The following is a 22,582-nucleotide window of genomic DNA, read 5'->3' as shown; positions in this document are numbered from 1 at the left end:
CAGCATAGATTTGCACATTTTAATTAATTACTTCTATGCATAGCATATAGGATGGCAATAATGTGCTTGAAGACTACAGACAGACAATTGCCAAGCAATATCTAGATAAGGTAAAGGCAGTTATACATGAATGTATGATAAGAAGATTAATAGTAACAATTGTATAACAAGAAGTCATTCGTAAATAATTATGATTCCGCAATAATAGCAATCAATTATTAAATTGCTATGTTGTGCTTTTAAATATACCCCATCCCAATCTCTATTTTACTCACTCTCTCATCGTTTTTGCGTGTACAATATTATAGGACATGCAACTTTTAAGGCTACACATTCAGTGAATTTTGTACATTTACTATTTAAATTGAATGTGTTTAAATTATGACTCATAAATTGCTTTTGGGAAATGAGCGCAGTTTTTTAATTTTTAACGGATTTTTTATATTCAAAAAAATTACCTAATTTGAATTCAAAAAGTTCGTTAATTTTTTAAGTTTTAACTTTAATTCCGTCTCATAAATCTGATAAATTTTGCATGTTAATTGCTTTATAAAATATAGGTCTGTTTAACTTCCCGCAAAATGATTATCGAGCGAGCATTTTCACGATAAAAGCGTGCAAAAAAAAATAAAAAATAAATTCAATTATCATTGAAAATTAACATATATTAACCGTTGAAACTATACACTCCAACCCAACACATGCATCATTAATTATGAGATTTTTTTTATATTCAATAATTACTCATTAATTCAACATAATTGAATGTTTTTCAATTTTTAATTTGGTCAATTAATGACCGCGGTTGGTTGATTGAGCTTTTTATTTTTAATACTTTTTTCCCCATTTTTTATTGATTAATATATGAACAGAGAGTCGTTTAATAAGCAATGAGGATCAGGCAGAGGTAATATTTTTATTACATTAAACTGATTAAACTGTAAAGCATTTAATTGCAGCAATCGAGGATGAATTTTTTCTTTTAAAAATTCTGTATATTATGGTTCCTGCGATTATTCATTATTTTGGTTTAATTGGCATAGGATATTTTTTTGATGTTGTAATGCACAGTTGTCTGTAATTCACATTTTAATTGCTAGCACATGCTTAGAATTTATTAGTAAGGATTTAAAGGCTTTTATTGCCCTTAGGGAGCTCAATATTGGGCAATACTTACATTTTCCATGATTCAGCAGATGAAGTCGAATTAATTTACTAAATTAATCTACAAAACATCCTTTATAATCCTTAAAAATCACATTTTAATTAATTTTCTATAAAACACCAACAAAACTTCAAATTTTCCCGCACATTTCACATCAACCGTTACATTTCAAATTTTTACGTAAAGACTGTCATACTTTTACGTAGAACAGACTGTCATAACTGTTATATAGCAAGTCATCTTAACACAAAAAATTCCATTATTCAATTATTTCGAGTTTTATCAAGTTAATTAATTAAATACTGTGAAAATGCCTGCCGAAAACTTAGAAGAACAAGGATTAGAGAAGAATCCAAAGTTAGAACTTGCCCAATACAAGTTCCTGCTCACATTAAAAGAGAATTTGAACAATGAGGAATTAAAAACAAAGTTGATGGATGAAATTAAGGCTGAAAATATGGCAATGTTCTATGAAGAGACTTGTACTGAACTTGGCTGGACTGTTGATCAACAGCTTTTGGCCGAGATGAAAGCAGTTAATGCTAAAAAGATTGAGGAATTAGATGCAGTAATTGAGGATGCCGAAAAGAATTTAGGTGAAATGGAAGTTCGTGAGGTAAGTAAATCATTTGGACCAATCTTATGTGCTGTATCTAACTGGATCATTATTTTTAGGCAAATCTCAAGAAATCCGAATATCTGTGTCGCATTGGTGATAAAAATGGATCAATTTCGAGTTTCCGCAAGACATACGAGAAGACTGTCAGTCTTGGACATCGCTTAGATATAATTTTCCACAATATTCGTATAGGACTTTTCTATTTGGATCATGATTTAATCACCAGAAACATAGAGAAGGCAAAAACACTTATCGAGGAAGGTGGAGATTGGGATAGACGTAATCGTCTAAAAGTATATCAAGGTGTTTATTCCGTTGCAATTCGTGACTTTAAATCAGCTGCTCAGTTCTTCTTAGATACAGTCAGCACATTCACAAGCTATGAACTGATGGATTATCCAACATTTGTCCGTTATACTGTCTACGTATCTATGATCAGTTTACCGAGAAATGAATTGAGAGATAAGGTGATAAAAGGTGCTGAAATTCAGGAAATCCTTCATCAACTTCCTGACGTTAAGGAATACCTTTTCTCGCTCTACAACTGTCATTATGCTGATTTCTTCATTAATCTCGTAAAAGTTGAAGGATATTTAAGAGCTGATTTTATGGCTAATCCTCATTATCGTTTCTATGTCCGTGAAATGAGAATCCTCGCCTATACACAACTCTTGGAATCTTATCGTTCCTTAACACTCACTTATATGGCTGAAGCATTTGGTGTTTCAATTGATTATATTGACAGCGAACTTTCACGTTTCATTGCTGCTGGTCGTCTACACTGCAAAATTGATCGAGTTGGCGGAATTGTCGAGACAAATAGACCAGACAGTAAAAACTACCAATATCAATCGACCATCAAACAAGGAGATTTGCTATTGAATCGCATCCAAAAACTCAGTCGTGTGATCAACATTTAAGTATGCTTAATGAAGGATTTATGCATCTTTTTGTATTTCATTAATAATCATAAAGAAAATAATAAAATGTACGGAAATTAACAAAATCAAAAAAGCATTTTTAACGAATTTTTCGAATTTGAAATTAAAATTCACTAAATTTGAATTCTCCAAAAGTCGTTATTTCAAATCCTACAAAAGCCGTTTATTTCAAAATATAAATTCAATCTAAGACCTTTTTGTCTTTAACTGTGTAAATATCATAAGTTTTGGCCGGATCATAAGGCTCCCATCTACTAGCTGGGAAAATGTGCTTATTCCTTTCGTACCATGATCGCAAAACTACTTTTCCAGCATGTGATTCTTCCTTTTCAACTGATGCATCTGAGACCATCCGAATATCGTCCTTAACATCAAATTGGAATAGAGGACCTGATTTTCCTCTTGCCTTCTTGACTATAAAATCATAAAATGTATAATGATATGGAAGTATCAAGTCTTCCTTAATGTACATCAACTGATCATTCGTGACCTTCCTAAGTTCTGCAAATTCCTTTCGCAAATGGGTCTCTAGACATGCTTGTAGGAATTCAGCAATTGAGTTGCCTTTCTGCATACTTATTGAGAATCTATGGCCACTTCCATCGTAGTATGAATATACGACTTCAATTTTTTCATTTCTGATGACATTTTGTTGCTTCGTCCACTGCTTTTTCAGGTCTTCCTTTAATTTATGATCCAATTCGTCACGTTCGCGATCTTTTAAGAAACTCGTGTTAACAGTTGGATTTTTCCTGATTCTCTTTTTTGGTACCTCGAAATCCTCAGCATTAAGATCGTCATTCTCATCATCAAGATTAAATGACAACTTCTGGATCTGCTTTTGCTGATTGAACTTTTTCTGGATTTTCCCTTTGCTGTCTTCCTCTTCCTGCATTTTGAGTGATTCCTTAGTTCTCTCTTGTTCCTGTTTAGCCTTCATCTCTAAAAGCGTGAATAATCCAAAGGACTTTTTGCCAAATTCTATTGCTGGATGTTCCATTGATGCTGAAAATTTGCTGTCGATGCTTTGAATCTTCATTTGTTCTTGAATTTTCTTCTTTTGAAGCTCTGCATCTTGTTGCTGTTGTTCTCGTTGCTTTGATAACTGCAATATTCTATCAGCTTCACCAATTGTACCTTTATATTGAGCCATTGTGGTTCTTAATGATTTTTGTTCAAATTTTACTTTGTTTACATTTCAAATTTCTTTGAATTTTACAAAGCCGTTGAAATGATTCAATGGTTTGAGTTTTGAATTTTACAAAAGCGTTAAAATTTAAATTGATTAATTCAAGAATTATCATGTTTGAATCTCCCGCATTACTGTTTAGCATGTTATAATTGAATAGATTCTAATTGCCTTCACATTGTCCATAAGACAGTTTGTTCAATAGATTAATGCAAATATTCAATTTTTATTATTCATCATTAATCTCATGCTTTATTTCCTTAACTAATGATAACTGCATATCTTGACTTATTGCAAACACAAAAGCGCTTTATATTTCACTTCTTCAACAACATCCAGTTACTTTTTCAGTAGCGAGTAGACGTAAACAGAGACAATGTTTGTGTTACTATTTTTTGGAATCGTAGGATTTGCAATTGGACGAGTAATTACACTATGTATCTCATCATTCTTCCACCAAAGAAACTATTTAAATGAGGCATGTGCCAACACAATGATTATATTAGGCTCCGGGGGTAAGTTTAATGTTTTTTCATCACTTCCGTAAAGTTCTATAAAATAAATTTAATTACAGGCCACACAACAGAAATGCTGGAAATAGTCAAGAAATTGAATAAAGACAGATATGTGCCGAGATTTTATGTTGTGTCTGAAGGTGATCAGAACTCTGTCGATAAGCTATTGAGCATAGAAAATGACAGAGATGACTATAAAATTTATGTCATCACAAGAAGCCGGAAGGTCCATCAAAGCTATTTCTCATCAATATTTACAACATTAAAATCATTTATAGACTGCATCCCATTACTTCATCACAGCAGACCTAACTTAATCCTCTGCAATGGACCAGGAATTTGCGTACCCGTCTGCATTGTTGCTTATCTCTTAAAAGTTTTTTACATCAATACAGCATGTCGTATTGTCTTTATTGAAAGTTACTGTAGAGTTAAGACATTGTCATTGTCTGGCTGGATACTATTGTACTTGACTGATCTCTTTATTGTACAATGGCCAGAATTAGCTAAGAAAGTATCAAGAAAAGTCATGTATTTTGGTCGATTAACATAATTCACTTTTTATTTGTTCCTTAAATATTTATTCTGATGACATGACAACTGAATAAAGTTCATTATCCTCTCCATTAGTTCCGTCCATGTCTGTTTCTATAATATACTCTTCTATCTCTACGTCCATTTCAGGATGTACTGACTTTATATGATCTTTTAGTGCAAAGGAACGAGCATATTGAGCACCGCAGATCTTACACGTCAGCTTTAAGTTCGAGTCCTGATTATTGTGTGTTTCCATGTGATTCTTAACAGCATAAAGTGACGAAAATGGACGCTTACAAATTTGGCATGAAAATGGCTTTGTATGAGTATTTTTATGTCCAGCAAGTTGCACTGATGTCTTGAAAGTCTTGGGACAAAATGGACACTGGAACTTCCGTTCATCACTGTGTGTGTTTATGTGATGATTATAGACACTTTGTGCTTTAAAGCGCTTATTGCATCCTGGAAAAGTGCAGATGTACGGTCTATCGTCTGAATGGACATTCCGTTTGTGTAGAGAGAGGCAATAAGTCACTCGAAACTGCTTTCCACAGAGCTGTAAAATGAAATTTTAGTCATTTAAGGGTATTTTAGAGGATTTAAGGATCAACTTACATCACATGTATAAGGCTTGACTCCACTGTGGATTCGCTCATGCTTAACTTTCTCGTGCGGCCTCTTAAAGATCTTTCCACAGTATTGGCAGGGATGGACACCTTTCTGAGCTGTTGTTGCCTTTTTAGGCATGTATGCTTTCGATGTGCTAGGACTGTTTTCGTCATGTGCCTGAATATGCAAATCAAATTCTAATTTGTTGCTGAATGACTTGTTGCAGATTTGACAGTTAATAATGTCGGTTGATTGCTTTTCAAAGAGTTGTTCCTTGTTCTGAGCATCAGACACATTTTTATGGATTGAGAGATGTAATAGTAAGCTCTTCCTTGATCCGAAATCAGCATTGCATTGTTTGCATCGATAAATTGTCCCGTCAGTTCCTTCAAGTTGGACATATTCGTTGTGCTTGAATTCAACCTTGACATTTTGTTCTAATTCGCTATAATCCTCGACCATTAAGCCGGTATGGCTTTTTAAGTGACTGACAAATCGTTTGTAGTTCTTAAAGGATTTCTGACATTCAGTACAATCGTATTTCCCATCTTCGTTCTTGACGATTGGTGCCAAATTAATTTCTGTGTCTGATTCATCATCCAGTTCCTCTAAAATCATTTCTTCTTCCTCATTTTGGTGTTCAATATTCTCGTTTATGTCATGATACTTCTGAAGATGTTCATTAACATCTGTAAAACTAAAATTACAGGAACTACACTGATATATTTGCTGTTCCTTAACAATCTCATCGTCCTCTAACTCGACTTTCTCTATTATGTCTGATTCACAATCATATAACTCCTCTATAATCACTAAAATTGAATAATTATTTAATAAGCTACAATGTTTACATGTCCTCGACTTACCTTGACTATCCGTTTCCATTGTTTTTTAACAAAATATTACTAACTTCACTAATCTGAAAAATCAAACTTCACTTCTTACAGGATCAAGTATGATATGACGTTTGGATCGAAGAACATAGAGCGCATTCATTGATACTAGTTGTAACTACCTATGTTTAGGTAGTTTCTTAATTTTATAAAATTCAATGAAAAATTCATTGTTTTGCCGCCAAATTGACAAAGTTTAAAAATTGAACTTCAAATGAGAAGTCAAAAAAATTTCAAATTTTGAATTTCGGTTAAATTCATTTTGTCTTAAAACTTTGTTCTCTATTTTAATTAATGAAAATTTAAAAATCACAATCCAAGCAACATTTGACAAACAGACAATTTAAGAACAAATTCTCATCTTCTACAAAAGTCTGCAACACAAGGGGCCATCAACTTTCTTTATTAGTAAATAAAAACCAGCGTGATCCAAAAACAGTTTAAAATAATTAAGAAATCAATGGATTCCGACGAAAAAGGTTAGTAATAATCATCATAAATGTAATATAAAGCATAACTAACATCCGAACACATTAAATTATTACAGATTCTATTAAAAATGAGAGTATTGAGGAAGAAGTAGAGGAAGTGGAACCAGCAAGGAAGAAGAAGAAAGTCAGTAGAGAGGATGATCATGAATACACAGTTTTTATTAAGAATTTATCATTCGATACAACAAATGAGGACTTAAAAGAATGTTTCAAGAAGTTTGGTAAAATTAATTATGCATTAATCGTACGTGACAACGTTTCCGGTCATTCGAGAGGAACTGGATTTGTGCAATTCGAGAAGAAGGAGTCTGTGGAAATATGTCTCAATCAGGCAGGCAAAATCGTTCTTCAAGATTTCACACTTGATTTAATGCCAGCACTTCCAAAAGGTAAAGTTAAGCAAATTGAGAAGGAAAAGGAAGCAAAGAAGGTGGAACCAAAAGACAGTCGAAATCTTTATTTACTACGTGAAGGTATGATTATGGCTGGTTCTACTGCATCTGAAGGAGTTTCAGCAACAGACATGGCAAAAAGACTTCGTCTTGAACAACTCAAATCATCGATGCTGAAAAACTTGACTCGATTTATTTCTCGTGACCGTTTGACAATCCACAATTTGCCTGATAGCTACGATGATGCTAAACTACGAAAAATGGTTGTGGCAAAGACCGGTTCAAAGGTATAATTTAATTAAATAAACTGTCATGATGTGTTTAATTTATTACTTTATTATATCCTCAATACAGCCAATCGAATGTCGCGTGATGCGCGAAAATAAACCAACGCCGACACATCCAAAAGGCAAGTCAAAAGGGTTTGGATTTTTATCATTTTCCCGTCACGAAGATGCGTTGGCTGTTCTCAGAAAGCTTAATAATAATCCAGAGATATTTAGTGCAAATCATCGACCAATTGTCAGCTTTAGCATAGAGGATATGAATGTATTGAAGATTAAGGAACGCAGAGAAATCCGTTCAAAGCTCAACAATCCCACATATCAAGAGAAGTTGAAGATCAAAAAACTGAAACGAAAGGAAAATAGAAAGAATAAATCGGAAAATAAACCAGCTATAAAAGGAACACGTAAAGCACCTAAACAAGTGGAGGAGAATGAAGACGCTTTTTCAGGATTTGCATCGAAACCAGGCAGTGTTCCTAAACATCGTGGAACATTCAAATTAAAAGAGCAGTCAAAAATACACGAAAAATCAATGAAGACACAAAATAAACTTCGTCGAAGACAAAAACATGAATTGGAAGTCCAACAAGAAAAACAAGAGAAGAAATTTGACAGAAGTGTTAAAAAGAGTAAAATTAGTGATAAGGATTCATTAGTTGCTAAAATTAATAAATATAAAGATTTGTTGAAAGGAAGTAATGATGAGAGTACGAAGAAACAAAAGAGTAAGAAGTGGTATGTAGACTAAATAAAGATATTGAATTATTGATGAATTCCTTTTTTACAAAAAGTATGTAATTAATATTTTAATTCATTTAAATATGCAAATTTTGATTTCTTGAAAGAAATTGTTTCAGAACCTTACAACAGAAAATGAAAGAAATTATACGGTGTTAACAGACAATTTTTTGAATATTTTTCAAGAATAATATTTTTTGGCGCCAAAATCGTTCTATAAAAGGCGAAATTTTTAGGAAAATATTTCAGTCGTTTTTGAGACTTCAGAGAGTTAAGGACTGTCATTCTTAAAGGTAAGTCAAATTTATTTTTGAAATTTAACGATAAATGTCCGTGCAACTGTTGCGCAATTCGAAGAAACTTACGACAAAACGTATTCATGCTTGCTACAAAATCAAAATAATAGACAAAAATCTTTAAATTGCAACAATTTAAAATACTTCATTTTATTATCATTTCAATTAAATCCATTATTTTACAATACATTACACAATGTAGCGAAAATTTTTCATGGTGGTGAGTTTTTGTTAATTTGCATTTTGAAAAGAAGAAGAGGAGATGAAAAATTTTCGCCACAATGTTTTTTATTCTGTTAGGAACGAATGCAGTCACATTGAGAAAATATAAATAATTGTGGTGAAACCAAAGAATTATTTAAATATTCTCAGTTCATCTTATTTACTCTCATAATCACTTGATATTCTCTTTACTGTTTCATCAATGATTTGACTTAATGTATTTAAGACGACAATCTTCAAATCCTTTTCCTGTTCATAATTATCCGATTGTTGTAAATCCGGTCGAAATTGAAAGTGCCTTTGAAATGCCTTCATTGGGATAAGATTTCCTGTATGTTCACCTGGTCCATTTGATTCCAATTGTGGTATAGTGTCAGTCGGTGCCGTAAGTGATCTCTTGCCAAATCCACCATAGCATGAATGGCCAAAGCTAGCACATCCCACTCCTGTATCAAAATAACAAGAAATTGTTCAATGATAATTCACAATATTGATACATCTAATACGTCTTCCATTACTTCCAATAAGAATCTCAACACATTTTTAAGGCGAAGAAAAAAATAATAAAAGATTTTTTGCGGGGTTAAAATAATAAGGAATAAAATAAAATGATATAAAAAACAAGTCAATTTATGATAATTCAATACAATTTTATCATCATTTAATGGACTTGTTTTCCTGTATATCATACACATAAATACACACACACTATATCAATTGCACAAACAATGACTTCCCATCTTTATTATTCTTATCATTATTAGTATCGTGTGTGAGATGTCCTTATTAGAAGCAACAGAAAAGCTAATAATAATGACTTGGAATTTTTGATAGTATATTCTTTTCGTGACGCTCATCACTACTCTGTCTCTTACGTTTAGAATCTGCTTGATTTACGACAAGGATAATGGCTATTAAAACGATAAAAATTGTCTTTTGGCTCATCTTTCTGAAATTATTTTTTATTTTGTTCTTAATTGTGTCTACTGAATTTAATATGAGTTGAACCTGAGAAATAAATAAATAGAAACTGAATTAATCATAGATAGTCTGAGATTCTTTTGAGATTTTTGCTGATTATGCGTTTTCTTCTTTCTCCTGAATTTTCAATCATCTGTATAGTATACTAGTCTGACTCATATGTAAATCAAATTAGTTTCAAGATCGACGACTTACTAAACTGACTGGATTTTTAGATCACACGTTGCAAAAAAAGGGAGCATCACAAAAGTGTGAATTTTTAAAATTGTATTCATACTTTCGTTTATTTTCCTGTAGAGTAGTATTAAAGAATATATTGCAGTCTAGCTAGACGATGCCCGAAGACACGGATTTCCATTATTAGCTTCTATAATTTTGAATTAAATAGAAATATTCTACATTTTGCAGTTATTGTTGTAAACATTCAAGCACATCCTGTGATGGTCTTTAAAATTAAATGAAGATATAGTAGGCGGTTAGAGTAGCAGGTCAGTTATACGCTCGGATTCATTCATTAATAGAGCTATGAAGACTATAAAGTGTTTTAGAATGAAATATCATTCTTGGAATAGGCAGAATAATTTGAAAAGTAGGTAAAGGTGAAAATCATGAAAGCTTCTAGAACAGTTGGATTTATTATGGATTTTTTCAATTTCTGAGATTAATGGAAATCCGAATATAAATAAAATTGCATTTATTTGCTTCATAGGCATGTTTAAATGCAAATATGGCAATTTTGATTGCATTCGGGATTGACTATAGGACTTTAAACTGGAAATAGCTGTGAATTTATGGTTCTTTAAAGTATCAAGGCTAAAATAGATCTAGAGTGTTTTAAAGCAGTCAAAATGACCGATCCAAAACTGCATTTTCGGAAGGTTGAGTTAAAAATAGAACTGACCATGCTTGACAGTAATTATTCAGGACTGTTCTAGTCTAGTGTTGTCCAAAAATGCTTTAAACCATATGTCGCGTGCGGTTTTTAGTCTTGGCTTATCACCAAGTTATGCTATGACTAAAATGTTTGGACATCACTGTTCTAGTCGATAAATTAGGAAACCTTTGCATTAAAAACTCTCGACTATTCTGATAGGAATGCAGACTTTAAAGCTTCTCAATTACAAAATTCACACAGGTCTATTGACCTTCCAGTTTGCTCCAATAATTATTATCCACCGTAGATGAAAATTTTAACTTATATGTTTTCAATTAAGGTATTTTTCGTATCTGCTTGAAACTTTTTTTGAACTACAAACCCATATTCAGCACACTATTAAAATTTTTAATTAATTTCACTAGAAAGCTTTACCTTTATTCAACTACAATATTTTGTTTCCTATAAAAAAGGAATTTGGGTAACTCACAAGATCGTTGCAGAATGAAAAATGAACGAGAAAGCAATGGATTTTGTGGTATTTATATAAGAATCTATGCTCATCTATATCACGATATTTCCACATAGGCAACGCACATGATCAAAAATGTGCGCGCAACAATGCGAAGTGTTAGAAAAGTCCTTTAAAATGTTTTTCTGTGGATGTTTCAGTTCACATGGATATTCCGTCACATTATTCATTGTTATCACATTTATTATACATATTTTTGGTAGTAAACACTTCAGAAATAGATAATACAAGAGCATATTCCAATGATTTTTTGATTATTACAAAAAAAAGCAGTCAATTGTTATCAGTTAACATTTTCAACAAGCTCAATTGACTTTTTTAGGTGGGTAAGAAGCCATTTCAAAGTCATGCCATATTTGAATGATGTGATATATTATTATAAATAAAATTTGATTTTCAATTTTTCGTCTATTCATCATCGCCAAAATATGTATTTATTGAAAAAAAGATGATGATATATACGTCATGATGATGCGGGAAATTAAAGAGTTCCGTGTCTATTGAATGCTCTTTTCTGTTGAATTATCGGGATATGTTGTAGGATGGAATTGAATGGAAAAATTTTCTTGCGGTTTTTTTCTTGGCTTATTCAATTTTTTGTTCGTGTGCATCAATGAGTAATTTTAAGAATTATTTCAAATTTATTCTTGTGGTGTGAATTCTTGTGATTGATATTGGGCCCTTATTATAGACGCAACAAGAATTTCTTAGTCTACATATTCTTCATGAATTCTTCAAAATTCAATCACCCTGTCTATAGAATCTTTAGAGGGTTTCTTTATTGTTCGAAATCTTTCTACAAATAATAAGATTCTAGAGGGATGATGTCCAAACTGTGAGCCGTGGCAAACCAATGCTACGATACATTGATGTCCCGTTAAGAATTGGTAAGGAATGCATTCTAATTCAACAAAGTTTTGAACATATTTACTTTAATGAGCTGTAAAATAGATTTGCTTGGAAATGGTGTCCCGCAAAAATAATTCTACATCCAAAGTGTTTCGTGGCTCAAAAAAGCTAGGACAACACTGCTCTAAAGAAAACAGAACTCCACAACATAGTCTAAGTTAGACTCGAACACAAACCCTCTTAATTACATGTCAAATGCTCTTACCTAATGAGCTACTGAGGATTGTTATGGATCATGACACAATGCTTCACCTGATTAAAATTCAATTACTAAACTTATAAACAGAGCTCCGAGTCAATTTGGATTTGTTAAGAATATTTGAGTCTATTTAGAGTCAGTACTTCTGAAAAACCACCAGGAAGATGAAAGGCTTCGCACCTGAGAGTTTGAATACACCACCAATTTTCGTGACAGTCTCACAATTAGACTAGTTGTAGTAAGATATCCAAAATCATCAACCTACTTCCATAGTGCCAAATCTGAAAACATTTCAAAATTCTATTCAAATACTCAAGTTAATTCAGGCTTAAATCTATGTATCTTTTATTATTTAAGTTGTTTTGATTTGATTTAAGATTCTGTGCATGTCAACAATCACTTTTATTACTTTTTAATCTTATGGAATGTGAATATTACAAAAAAGAGATTCTAAAAGCATTTTGAATACTGTTATCTAATTATAATTTGGTGGCTTTACTTCATCATATGAAGTGCAGCTGCAATAAGTACGGTTAAAAGTGCAGTGAAGGATGAGATACTTGTTGCTCCGTTATACGTACGACATACACTTGGAGTTGGTTTTGGTAAATGGATGCAGACGGTTCTTGCAAAGTCATTGAGGGAGTCTTGTTGGACTTGGAGGTCGAATGACTGTAAAGAAATGGAATTTAGTAAGTTTATGGCTATGATTATTTGATTAAGGCTTATTTACCTCACGAATTGTGATTGTTGGAACTGATTTCAATGGCTGCTCAAATTTATTTGTCTTTTCTCCCATTTCCTTCAACAAATCTGATCCTTCGGTGCTATTTGCACAATTCTCAATGGAATCGAATTTCTTAACCTGAGTTCTCGTTGCACAATCTTTAGCAAAATCAGCATAAGCCTCGTCTTTAAAACCACCACCCATTAAGCATGTGATATAATCAACAATAAGTGATTCCCTTGTGTGTTCCATTTGGAAAGAATCAACTTGAATGTGACTTATAGCACACGCATGAATTTTATTCCCGTAACATTCAATTTCACCATGATGGCAGTCGAATAATGTGTCTGATCCTTGTGTTCGGTATGAACTTTTACCAAATGGAATCAAATGTAAATCCACGTAGTCCTTTAAATCCTTCATTGTTGGATACAGTTGCTTTGTCACAAATGCTTGACTATCGGGGCATAAACTCTCATAATAGACATAGACGGGAGTCTGTTGGGAATTGAAAAAATATATTTTTGGATTGTTTACAAATTTTTTAGTCATTTAACGTAATTAATAAAGTTTTGTTGATAATTAAAACATTAAATGTCATGTAAACGTGAGAAACATCGCAGCATTAAGTGTTTTATGCATTATGTAGTGTTTTTCATGTAGATTGTGTCGAAAGCTTGTCGCGAATGTTTAATGACAATTTAATTTCGTGTTTTTCACTGGAATTTTTAGATTTTTCAAGTTAATGTGAAGAGTTTTCTTCTTGATTTGCAGTTGTTGATGTGTGACGAATCTACTGATTACCCGAGCAAAATACTTTAAGGTCTTTTACACACGGTATGATTAGGAATAGGTGGTGTGTGTTTGGTATTGAGTACTATTACTAAACTAAACCAGGAGTGCTACAATTCGGGACTCAAATTAGGCATCACGGTGTCGTCTAGACAACTTTACGTATTGCTGTTGACAAGGTGACGTAGCGGAAATTTACACCTTGATGGTAAGCCTGCTTAAATCGCACATTAAATACATGACATTTTTTTTAAAAGGGTTAAAAATTGTTGGCGACACACTAGTTGCTGGCGCGACAACAGGTTGCTCACAACTGCAACACAGGTTGTTTCTCCTCCAATGCATTTCATGTTTAAGAGATAGTAAAGAAATCATGTCTCTTCAATTTGTAATTTAAAGCAATTAGGAAGAAATTTGAGGTTTGCAACATTTGAAATGCCGGTCAAACAAATCAACAAAATACAGTATGAATCACCAACTGTTTTCCGAGTCTACAAAACACTTTCGACTCTTAATAACAAATTTTTAAGCAAAACATCTTTGTTTTGAAGTCTCAAGGTATTAACAGGTATGTATTAACTTAATTATCACGTAAAACTTCATTAGAAATTTTTACAAAAATATAATGAGTCAGGAATGTCTAAATTTTCCCTTTTAACGTTTGCTAAAACATTTATCACATTTTGTTTTTAATAAATTCATAAACAAAAGCCAGCTTAAAACTATAATTGTGGTGTATTCTTATCGACAGTTTATGAATAATATATTTAATAACAATGTAGCAATGATGACATTCCAGAAAAGAAAACAGATTCATGCAGCTAAATACTTTTTTTTATCGTAGCTTTAGACAGATGCTATGGTCAATTAAGTTCAATAGAGCAATAATACATTCGCATTTTAAATACTAATAAAAATATTTTTAATTTTTAAGTGATTTTAAAATTAGGTAATTTCGGGTTTTTGAACTGCTGACTCTTATTAAGTTGATCAGTGGATTGTGTAATTTTATAAAAATGACAACTCAGAGGTGACACCTTTAATTTATAGACATATGTACTATGTGGAATGAATGCAATTAAATAATGTGTTCAGTGAATGGTTTTTTGATGATTTGTTGAAATTATCACATTTTGAAGTGTTTTATTTATAATTTTTTTAGTAGTTTATAGATTTTAATTTGCATGTCTAAGATGCAATTAGCTTAATAATTGACACAACAAAAGAAATTGCAATATTTAACGGTTTTTCTCAATTTTGAAATTTAACGACTTTCTAAAATTCAAATGGATTGAACTAAATTGAACTTGGAGAAGTATTTGAAAATCAAAAAGTCGTTGAAACCCAATTTTATTCAATTATTTAAATTTTGAAATGCTAATGCTTATTGAGGCTCATTGCAACATTCCATGCAGTCTTTTGATTTTCAAGTCATGGAATCTTGTTTCTAAAGCAACAGAATGCTGCATTTTTCACATTTAAATGCTCAATTTCATTTGTAACAGTTACGTAAGAAATACCTCTAAGTATACAGCAGCAGTCAATAAAAATGACAATTTACAAGATGCTTACCAAGGATAATTTTATTACAAAGCCATTGACGCATCAACACGGCAATTTAACATTATGAATCGGCATAATTCATCATTTGTTATTGTCATTACTTATTCGCTTTTTTTTTTGTTTTTATTGCTTCATACTATACAGAAGACCGCGTGTAAAGATGTTACAATAAAAACAGGTTTTTGAGAGGGTCGAAAAAATTGTTGTGGATATGTATGCAGCATAGGAAATATACAACTAAAAGTATTCGTGTCACAAATTGTTTTTATTAATAAAATTTGCTTTTTTCAAGCTTTAATCGATATTTTGGGGCAAGTTAATTAAGCTATGCGTAATGCTTTGTGACCATTCGTGATCAGATTGCAGAAATTGTTGCACTTTTTACCACACCTTGTGACTGGATGTTAAACTCAACTTTTTAAATGACATTTCACGCAATTTAATTATAGCTTTTTTACCTTTTGTGCATATGAAACTGATAAAATACACAATAGAATTAATGCTTTTGCAATCATTGTGCTGATTTCTGGGTATCAACTTAATTAAAATTATTTAACAAATATTCAGCAGATCTCAAACTACACTTCGACTCGCTTGCTAACTGAGAACTGAAATAAAGTTGTTATTTCTCTCTGTGAGAGTATAGTTTTCAAAAAAACTATTAAGCATGACACACAGGCAGAACGAAAGAAAAAGTCAAAAGAAGACTTGAAGAAGCTTTGGCCAGTGACGTGCGGACTTTTTGGATTTTCTTTAAATATTTCTTATAAATTTTATTAATTAGTCTTTGATAACAAAATTAAATTTAAATTTAATTAAAACTTCATTCCTTTCTTAGCCAGGTCCTTCTTTGCTTCCACAATCTCCTTCTGAAGTTCATCAGCAGCCTCTTTACAGTCATTAAACGTCAGTGTTCTGTATAGCACTGTTGTAACTGCATAGATCTATAGAGAATAAATAATATAGTTAACTGTCTAGAACACTTTAAGTCATGACTACTTACTCCAAGTAAAGCTACTAAGATTATTGGTAGAATTTGGATGTAGAACATGTTCTCGTCAATTATCTCATGTTTAAATCGTCTTGTCACTAAGGCCATATAAATTCCAAAGAATACTGACAGTCCAAAAACCCATTCGTTTAATTTTGTCATTATTAAATGCTTAAAACTTAGTTAAATTAATGAAATTCGTTGATGACGAAAAATATTACTTTTTGTAAACAAACTGATGTCTGTGGGAAGTGACTGGACACATCATTGACATGGATTATTGGGGGTCCTTACTTTGAATAATTATTTGAAATTCAAAAATCAGTTAAAGCTAAAATTATTCAAAATAAGAACCACTGTAAATATTTACAAAAAAGTTTGTAGATTTTAATTAAGATTTCTTTAATATGCTTGCATCGTTAAGGATATTTAATAGATTAAGGTATGTATTATTGTCCTAAACATCACAATTCATTAAAGTAATACCTTGCCATCCTGTACTTTCCAGGATATTTCCACACAGTCGACTCCTTTCGTCGCATGCTCAACCTGCAAATAATGATTTAGGCTTTAAAACCAGCTACGATAATGATCAAACGAGTAGAATCCTTAAAGCAGTCAACACATCATCAATTCTTGAGCTTAAAAACTATCAAATTTCACATCAAAGGATCCAGAGGATCTTAAAAAGACGAGAAACAAAAGGACATTTTGAGTCCATTGAGGATCTACTGGAAGTTGACGGATTTGGAATTAAGATTTTAGAGAAATTTTGTAATAGTATAATTAACTCAAAACCAGAAGAGAATACAGTAAATAATGTCGACAATACATTGCTCAAAACACAGCCTGAATCCACAAAACGACAGCAATTTTTGACACCAGCTTTACTGGAAGTTATAAGGAATAAAGTTAATACAGTCGTTTCTTTCCACATTGACTTGAATTACTTTGCATGGACAAAATTCTACTATGATCGACAAGCCAATGAGGAACTTGAGGAACCAAAATTTTTTGTTGACGGCTGGAACTGCTACGAATTTGCAAAGCAAGAGAAGAACTTGCGTGTAACTGACTTAATAGAATTGCTAGTCAAATTTAAAGACCGTATACCTGATGCTGATGTTTATACAATCGAGTCCTTACCTGTTGCTGTCCAAGCAAAACAGCCAGGCAGTGCATTACAAGTCAATGTAAACATCCAGAAGACACAATTAGTATCCATGCTCAGCATTTTGATGGCATCAAGACGTTCTGTGAATAAAATGTTTGCAGGTGATGAATGTAAGGAACTGACTTTTGACTTATCTGATGGACAAGAAATTCCGTACATTGATTCTGTGTACTTTTTAAGGAACTTCCTTCCATCAAGATTTTATAAAATTTTGATCGGAAATGAACGAGTTTCAGCAGCCAATGTTATCAATGAGATTATTACATACAATTATTCAGTCCATAACAGATTTGATCCAACATTTGCTTCCATCAATATTCCTGAAGAATATCGAGAATTTTGGAAGAATTCAAGCCGGATCCATCAAGAATACCTCGGCAGTTCAATGCTTGTTGGCCTTACTTTCCTTAAATTATGCATCGAAAGATGTCCTGGATCTTTAGAGAGATTAAATTCTAGAGTAGTTAAGTCTTAATTAAGTTAAATTTATTAAGTAAGCTTTGAAAAAATCATTTTGTAAAAATAAATTAAAATGGAAAGTTCAAAAATCGACTCTGCTGAGTGTTTAGATGCACAAAAATTGAAAGAATCATTGCAGGATGAGGAAAAGCGATTAGGAAATTTAGAGAAGCAGAGATTAGAGCTTGTTAAGGAACTGGATAAACTAGAGAAGGACATTCTTAAAGAGAAGAAAAAGTATCGAAATTTGATCGATAATAAATTGACAAAGGAGCTTGAGACCTTAATTAAGAAGCATTCAGAGCAGCCAGAGGGTGACATCAAGGAATGCGCGTCAACTCATCCACTGGGCATCGAGAAAGTCGACCTGGAACTTTCAATGCATTTAAATGGCATGCAATTTGATGATTTTAAACTTCCAACTGTCCCATCCATCCCTAAGACATCAAAGGATGAATACATGAAATCAATCAAGTCATTCCTATCTGGAAAAGGAACTAAAAATTCAGACATAAAATGACATTGTATTAAAAATGCTCTATTTCAATTCTCACAAAATCATTAAACAAAGTTTACAAATGTTCACCGGCTGTTTTTTTGTTTTTGTTTATTGGTCTGGAAGTTTTGAGCTCTGTGACCGACACTTAATAATAATAAGAAAAAAAATTCATTTCAGACATCATGCTTAAATACAAAAATGAACAAGAGACTTTATTAGATTGAAATTTAAATTAAAGATCATAACGGTCAATTTTTGAAAAATGTTTCAGAACCGTACAAATGTTTTAAGTCATTGAATTGAGAACTTGTGAGGATTTGTATGGTTTTCAAAATAATTTGTACGGTTTTGTAAGCAATTTTCAAAGTTTAGCCGTTTCAGATCCTCAACAAACATCAATGTGCACTTTTCTTCCTTTTTCGCGCTGTTTGATCAATTAGATCTTGTGTAAATGAAATGTTAGAAGATAGAAAAAATATTTTTCAGGAAAAACAAAAAAAATTTTAAGTCTTATTCTCGATGCAAAAGCACATAAATCGCCAGTATTGATAGAATAAGATATTTGAAATTAGGATATTCATTCATAAGTATAGTAATCATTCCAACGTAAGGAAGAAATCCGCGAGCTCTTCCAACAATGTCCTTTTTCGTAAGCCATAATTGTCCTGGGGCATAAAGTCCCCTATCGTCTACAGAGTTGTTATCACCTTTTGTTAAGAATTTTACAGTTCCATCAGACCTAAAAAATATTGTACATTAAGCATCCAGAAATGATAATAAAATATCCAGGATCTACTTACTTCTCGTGCAATTTAATTACTCTGTGGACAATAGGAATGTCTCGTCCTTCTACCTTAAAAACTACAATTTCTCCAACACGTACTGGCTCTTCTGGATAATTAGTCAAAAATAGTAAATCGCCTCGATGAAAAGCTGGTTCCATTGATCCACTCAGAACGACAACAATTGGAGATTCACTTCCAGTAACAACCATTAATCCCTTCCATATCATCAATGCTGATGATACAATCATGCCAAAGCTAAGGACTTGATAAAAGAACTGAAAAAAATCATAAGGTATTGTTATTATTAAACTGATGATGCGGCGATTATTATGAAAAAAGTTAGTTAAAATCTTTTCTTAATTTACTTGTCTTTTATCCATCCTTTGGACGTCGCTTAAGAGACTCTCCATTCCCAACGATTTCAGTAAACTCATTTTGATTTAATTAATTTACAGGATTAGCCTAATTCTAGTTTATTTAATGATTTTTCAAACTTCCAAATGTTTTCTTCTAAATATGACGTTTTTTTGAGACACGTATCCGGCAAGACAGAGGTGGTCGTCGGGAAACTATAAATTAATTAATGTATGGGAAGCTCCCTGATACTTATGAATGAGATAAACATCCAGCTGTGAAAAACATTGTAGAATTAATTAAGTTTAAGCTGAATTTTATTGTAATACAAAGAGATTGAATCAAGTACAGCTTAATCAGGACTAAATGACCAACTCTGCATCGAAACTTGCAAAAATCCATGAAAAAGTAACCGAAAGCAATTGCTTGAATTCCAAATGACCGTTATATCATTTCCATCAAAGAAAGCATTTTTAGCGCACAAAAATGCTTCAAAGATTAATTAATTACAATACAAATCAGTGAATCTAATTAAATCGTGTGATATCATTCATAAAGTGACACAACCACACCTCAAAAAAATACCGACAACTCACGAAATCGATAAAGTCTCAATAGTACGAAGTCAGTGCACACAAATTAAAAACAATAATAATGAAAAACTTTAATTAAGTTAACAGATATTTTATAAACAAATAAGACAAGTTTTTAAATAGTAGACATAGCAATCAATTGAATTAAATGCGAAGGATTAAGTAGGAATAAAAATAAATACAACAAATTCCATCAAAAATTATGAAAAAGTGAATTTTGCCAACTTTTTACTATAATTAACGATTTATTTGATCCATTTTTATTGCTGTGATAACACCAATGACGTTTTTAGAAGATACAGCCATTATTTTGGTTTCACAGGTAATATTTAATGATATTCCGGCAAAATCCAGACATTAAAATCTCTTTAATTAAACTATATCATTTTTTAGGTGATTTTCTTCATCGGAGGATTGATCTTCTTCGTTAAACAACTATTCAAGAACTATGAAGTCAAGAAAATATCTGTACAGCTCATTTTTTCATTCACATTTGCACTCAGTCTCACCTTATTTGAGTTAATTATCTTCGAAATTATGGATATACTCCAACAGTCATCGAGATTATTCTATTGGAGAATGTCACTTGTATCCATATTGATTATGGTTGTTGCTGTTATTCCATACTACATCGCTCATTCACTGATTAGTAATTTAAGGCTTTTTCAACGCTATTCGACAGCATTTACAATCATTTTATGGCTGGGATTCCTTTATTGCTTCTGGAGACTTGGCGATAAGTTTCCAGTTCTTAGTGTCAATATATCCATGTTTTCCATAGAACAAGGAATATCCAGTAAGTTGATTATAGACATTTTACATAACAGCAATGACTTTACATTAAATTTTGCAGGAATCGGCGTTATAGGAGTGACAGTAATGGCCATATTGTCAGGCTTTGGTGCTATCAATTTTCCATTCACAAACATGAACTACTTCATTCATCCAGTGACACAAAATGACGTCATTAATACTGAACGAAGGCTGTTTCAGACAATTGACATGATTTTAGCAAAGAAGAAGCGAATTGCACTTGAAAAGAAAAATCGACAAAAGAATCCAAATACGACAAAAAATTCATTTTGGGGTCTTTTGACATCTGTTGCTAATAAGTCAAGCGGATCGGAAAGTATGCATAGCCAATAATGCCTTTAAATTCAATATTTAATTAATTTATGTACTTTTTAGATATCGGGCAGTTACGCCTTGAAATTGGTGGATTAGAGGAGCTCTCACGTCAGCTCTTTTTAGAATTAAATGACATGAAAAATATGCAGGAACGACAAAAATGGTCGTCGACCTGGCAAGGAAAGTATTTTAATTTTCTCGGACTGTTCTTCAGCTTCTATTGCGTCTACAAAATTTTTATGTGCATCATAAATATCATATTCGATCGTGTCGGTAAGAAGGATGTAGTCACAAGAGGTATTGAGATTGCTGTCCATTGGCTCGGCTTTGAATTTGATATTGCGTTTTGGTCACAACATATCTCATTCTTCCTGGTTGGATGTATTGTTGTTACATCAATTCGTGGTTTATTAATTACATTAACAAAGGTATGTTTTGTGTTTTTGGTTGATTTTACTGAGGAAGTGCATTACTAGCACAAAGATTTGAATAGTGAAGAATAACGAATTTTCAGAATTTGAAAAATAACTGTCAAAAAATTTTGAACTTATTCTAAAGTTCAAAATTTGAATTTAATTTGTCGGTTATTTTTCAAATCTCAAAATTCTGTTATCAAACTTCAAATTCTTTAATGAATTCAATCAAACTTGAATATTTAACGATTAAGGAGCATATTTTTACAATAATTTTTATTTCCAGTTCTTCTACACAATATCATCGAGTCGATCATCAAACGTTATCGTATTAATTCTAGCTCAGCTAATGGGAATGTATTTCTGTAGTTCTGTATTATTATTAAGGATGAATATGCCACAAGAATATCGTGTGATTATCTCACAAGTGCTATCAGGTCTTCAATTTAATTTCTTTCATCGATGGTTCGATGTCATCTTCCTCCTATCTGCTTTATCGTCTAGTTTTCTCCTCTTCATAATTCGAAAACCTTTAGTAATGACTGAAAATTCACCAACAACAACTTATGATCATTCAAATTAACTGTATGATATATATTAATCCACTTCTGTTTCTGTTAGTTTAATTAATAAACTTTTTATTATTGAATTGTTAATAAACAATAAATAATTTTTTTTTAGTATAGTCATTACCGGTTATATAGTCTGTGATATA

General features: G+C 32.1%; 11 protein-coding genes across 14 annotated transcripts; 5 read left to right on the top strand and 6 right to left on the bottom strand.

Annotated features, from left to right (window-relative positions):
* The first annotated feature begins 1,387 nt into the window (after window positions 1–1,387).
* Rpn7 (regulatory particle non-ATPase 7) lies at window positions 1,388–2,798 on the top strand. The gene is made up of 2 exons (XM_070642084.1): window positions 1,388–1,781; window positions 1,841–2,798. The coding sequence occupies exons 1-2, from the start codon at window positions 1,476–1,478 to the stop codon at window positions 2,702–2,704; spliced, it is 1,170 nt and encodes a 389-aa protein (XP_070498185.1). The 5' UTR covers window positions 1,388–1,475; the 3' UTR covers window positions 2,705–2,798.
* A 91-nt stretch (window positions 2,799–2,889) lies between these two features.
* LOC139091917 (protein FAM50 homolog) lies at window positions 2,890–3,878 on the bottom strand. Its single transcript, XM_070642166.1, has one exon. The coding sequence runs from the start codon at window positions 3,876–3,878 to the stop codon at window positions 2,907–2,909; it is 972 nt and encodes a 323-aa protein (XP_070498267.1). The 3' UTR covers window positions 2,890–2,906.
* Window positions 3,879–4,216: 338 nt separating this feature from the next.
* Alg14 (ALG14, UDP-N-acetylglucosaminyltransferase subunit) lies at window positions 4,217–5,066 on the top strand. The gene is made up of 2 exons (XM_070642104.1): window positions 4,217–4,429; window positions 4,489–5,066. The coding sequence occupies exons 1-2, from the start codon at window positions 4,291–4,293 to the stop codon at window positions 4,980–4,982; spliced, it is 633 nt and encodes a 210-aa protein (XP_070498205.1). The 5' UTR covers window positions 4,217–4,290; the 3' UTR covers window positions 4,983–5,066.
* Window positions 4,964–6,541, bottom strand: LOC139091866 (zinc finger protein 595-like). Its single transcript, XM_070642103.1, has 3 exons — window positions 6,442–6,541; window positions 5,582–6,387; window positions 4,964–5,522 (listed from the first exon to the last, which is right to left on the bottom strand). Exons 1-3 carry the CDS (start codon window positions 6,458–6,460, stop codon window positions 5,010–5,012), a joined length of 1,338 nt encoding a protein of 445 aa, XP_070498204.1. The 5' UTR covers window positions 6,461–6,541; the 3' UTR covers window positions 4,964–5,009.
* Window positions 6,542–6,850: 309 nt separating this feature from the next.
* LOC139091888 (RNA-binding protein 28) lies at window positions 6,851–8,431 on the top strand. The gene is made up of 3 exons (XM_070642135.1): window positions 6,851–6,947; window positions 7,016–7,638; window positions 7,706–8,431. Exons 1-3 carry the CDS (start codon window positions 6,929–6,931, stop codon window positions 8,384–8,386), a joined length of 1,323 nt encoding a protein of 440 aa, XP_070498236.1. The 5' UTR covers window positions 6,851–6,928; the 3' UTR covers window positions 8,387–8,431.
* A 360-nt stretch (window positions 8,432–8,791) lies between these two features.
* CCHa2 (neuropeptide CCHamide-2) lies at window positions 8,792–11,283 on the bottom strand. Of its 2 annotated transcripts, none has more exons than XM_070642139.1 (3): window positions 11,185–11,283; window positions 9,713–9,902; window positions 8,792–9,340 (listed from the first exon to the last, which is right to left on the bottom strand). In XM_070642139.1, the coding sequence occupies exons 2-3, from the start codon at window positions 9,837–9,839 to the stop codon at window positions 9,051–9,053; spliced, it is 417 nt and encodes a 138-aa protein (XP_070498240.1). In that variant the 5' UTR covers window positions 9,840–9,902; window positions 11,185–11,283; the 3' UTR covers window positions 8,792–9,050. The 2 variants fall into 2 exon arrangements, with proteins under 2 accessions (XP_070498240.1, XP_070498241.1); XM_070642140.1 differs by having other exon boundaries at window positions 9,770–9,902.
* A 1,427-nt stretch (window positions 11,284–12,710) lies between these two features.
* On the bottom strand, window positions 12,711–16,090 carry GILT1 (Gamma-interferon-inducible lysosomal thiol reductase 1). The gene is made up of 3 exons (XM_070642100.1): window positions 15,930–16,090; window positions 13,123–13,614; window positions 12,711–13,061 (listed from the first exon to the last, which is right to left on the bottom strand). Exons 1-3 carry the CDS (start codon window positions 15,984–15,986, stop codon window positions 12,885–12,887), a joined length of 726 nt encoding a protein of 241 aa, XP_070498201.1. The 5' UTR covers window positions 15,987–16,090; the 3' UTR covers window positions 12,711–12,884.
* On the top strand, window positions 15,702–18,680 carry LOC139091861 (transcription elongation factor, mitochondrial). 3 transcript variants are annotated; one of them, XM_070642098.1, is made up of 3 exons: window positions 15,702–15,714; window positions 16,840–16,904; window positions 16,971–18,680. In XM_070642098.1, exons 2-3 carry the CDS (start codon window positions 16,870–16,872, stop codon window positions 18,109–18,111), a joined length of 1,176 nt encoding a protein of 391 aa, XP_070498199.1. In that variant the 5' UTR covers window positions 15,702–15,714; window positions 16,840–16,869; the 3' UTR covers window positions 18,112–18,680. The 3 variants fall into 3 exon arrangements, with proteins under 3 accessions (XP_070498199.1, XP_070498200.1, XP_070498198.1); XM_070642099.1 differs by lacking the exon at window positions 15,702–15,714 and having other exon boundaries at window positions 16,431–16,904; window positions 16,971–17,746; window positions 17,817–17,944; XM_070642097.1 differs by lacking the exon at window positions 15,702–15,714 and having other exon boundaries at window positions 16,433–16,904.
* On the bottom strand, window positions 16,219–16,732 carry Dpm3 (Dolichyl-phosphate mannosyltransferase subunit 3). Its single transcript, XM_070642102.1, has 2 exons — window positions 16,475–16,732; window positions 16,219–16,415 (listed from the first exon to the last, which is right to left on the bottom strand). The coding sequence occupies exons 1-2, from the start codon at window positions 16,622–16,624 to the stop codon at window positions 16,287–16,289; spliced, it is 279 nt and encodes a 92-aa protein (XP_070498203.1). The 5' UTR covers window positions 16,625–16,732; the 3' UTR covers window positions 16,219–16,286.
* twr (signal peptidase complex catalytic subunit SEC11 homolog C twr) lies at window positions 18,613–19,934 on the bottom strand. Its single transcript, XM_070642101.1, has 3 exons — window positions 19,745–19,934; window positions 19,395–19,654; window positions 18,613–19,333 (listed from the first exon to the last, which is right to left on the bottom strand). The coding sequence occupies exons 1-3, from the start codon at window positions 19,811–19,813 to the stop codon at window positions 19,105–19,107; spliced, it is 558 nt and encodes a 185-aa protein (XP_070498202.1). The 5' UTR covers window positions 19,814–19,934; the 3' UTR covers window positions 18,613–19,104.
* A 406-nt stretch (window positions 19,935–20,340) lies between these two features.
* Window positions 20,341–22,516, top strand: GPHR (golgi pH regulator). Its single transcript, XM_070642051.1, has 5 exons — window positions 20,341–20,648; window positions 20,720–21,122; window positions 21,180–21,455; window positions 21,515–21,882; window positions 22,154–22,516. The coding sequence occupies exons 1-5, from the start codon at window positions 20,607–20,609 to the stop codon at window positions 22,448–22,450; spliced, it is 1,386 nt and encodes a 461-aa protein (XP_070498152.1). The 5' UTR covers window positions 20,341–20,606; the 3' UTR covers window positions 22,451–22,516.
* Window positions 22,517–22,582: the final 66 nt, after the last annotated feature.

This window comes from Chironomus tepperi, unplaced genomic scaffold (assembly GCF_022539635.2).
Source record: "Chironomus tepperi strain 1889 unplaced genomic scaffold, CSIRO-AGI_Ctep_v1 contig_262, whole genome shotgun sequence".
NCBI classification, from domain to species: Eukaryota; Metazoa; Arthropoda; class Insecta; order Diptera; family Chironomidae; genus Chironomus; species Chironomus tepperi.
This window is presented reverse-complemented; position numbering and strand designations above follow the sequence as displayed.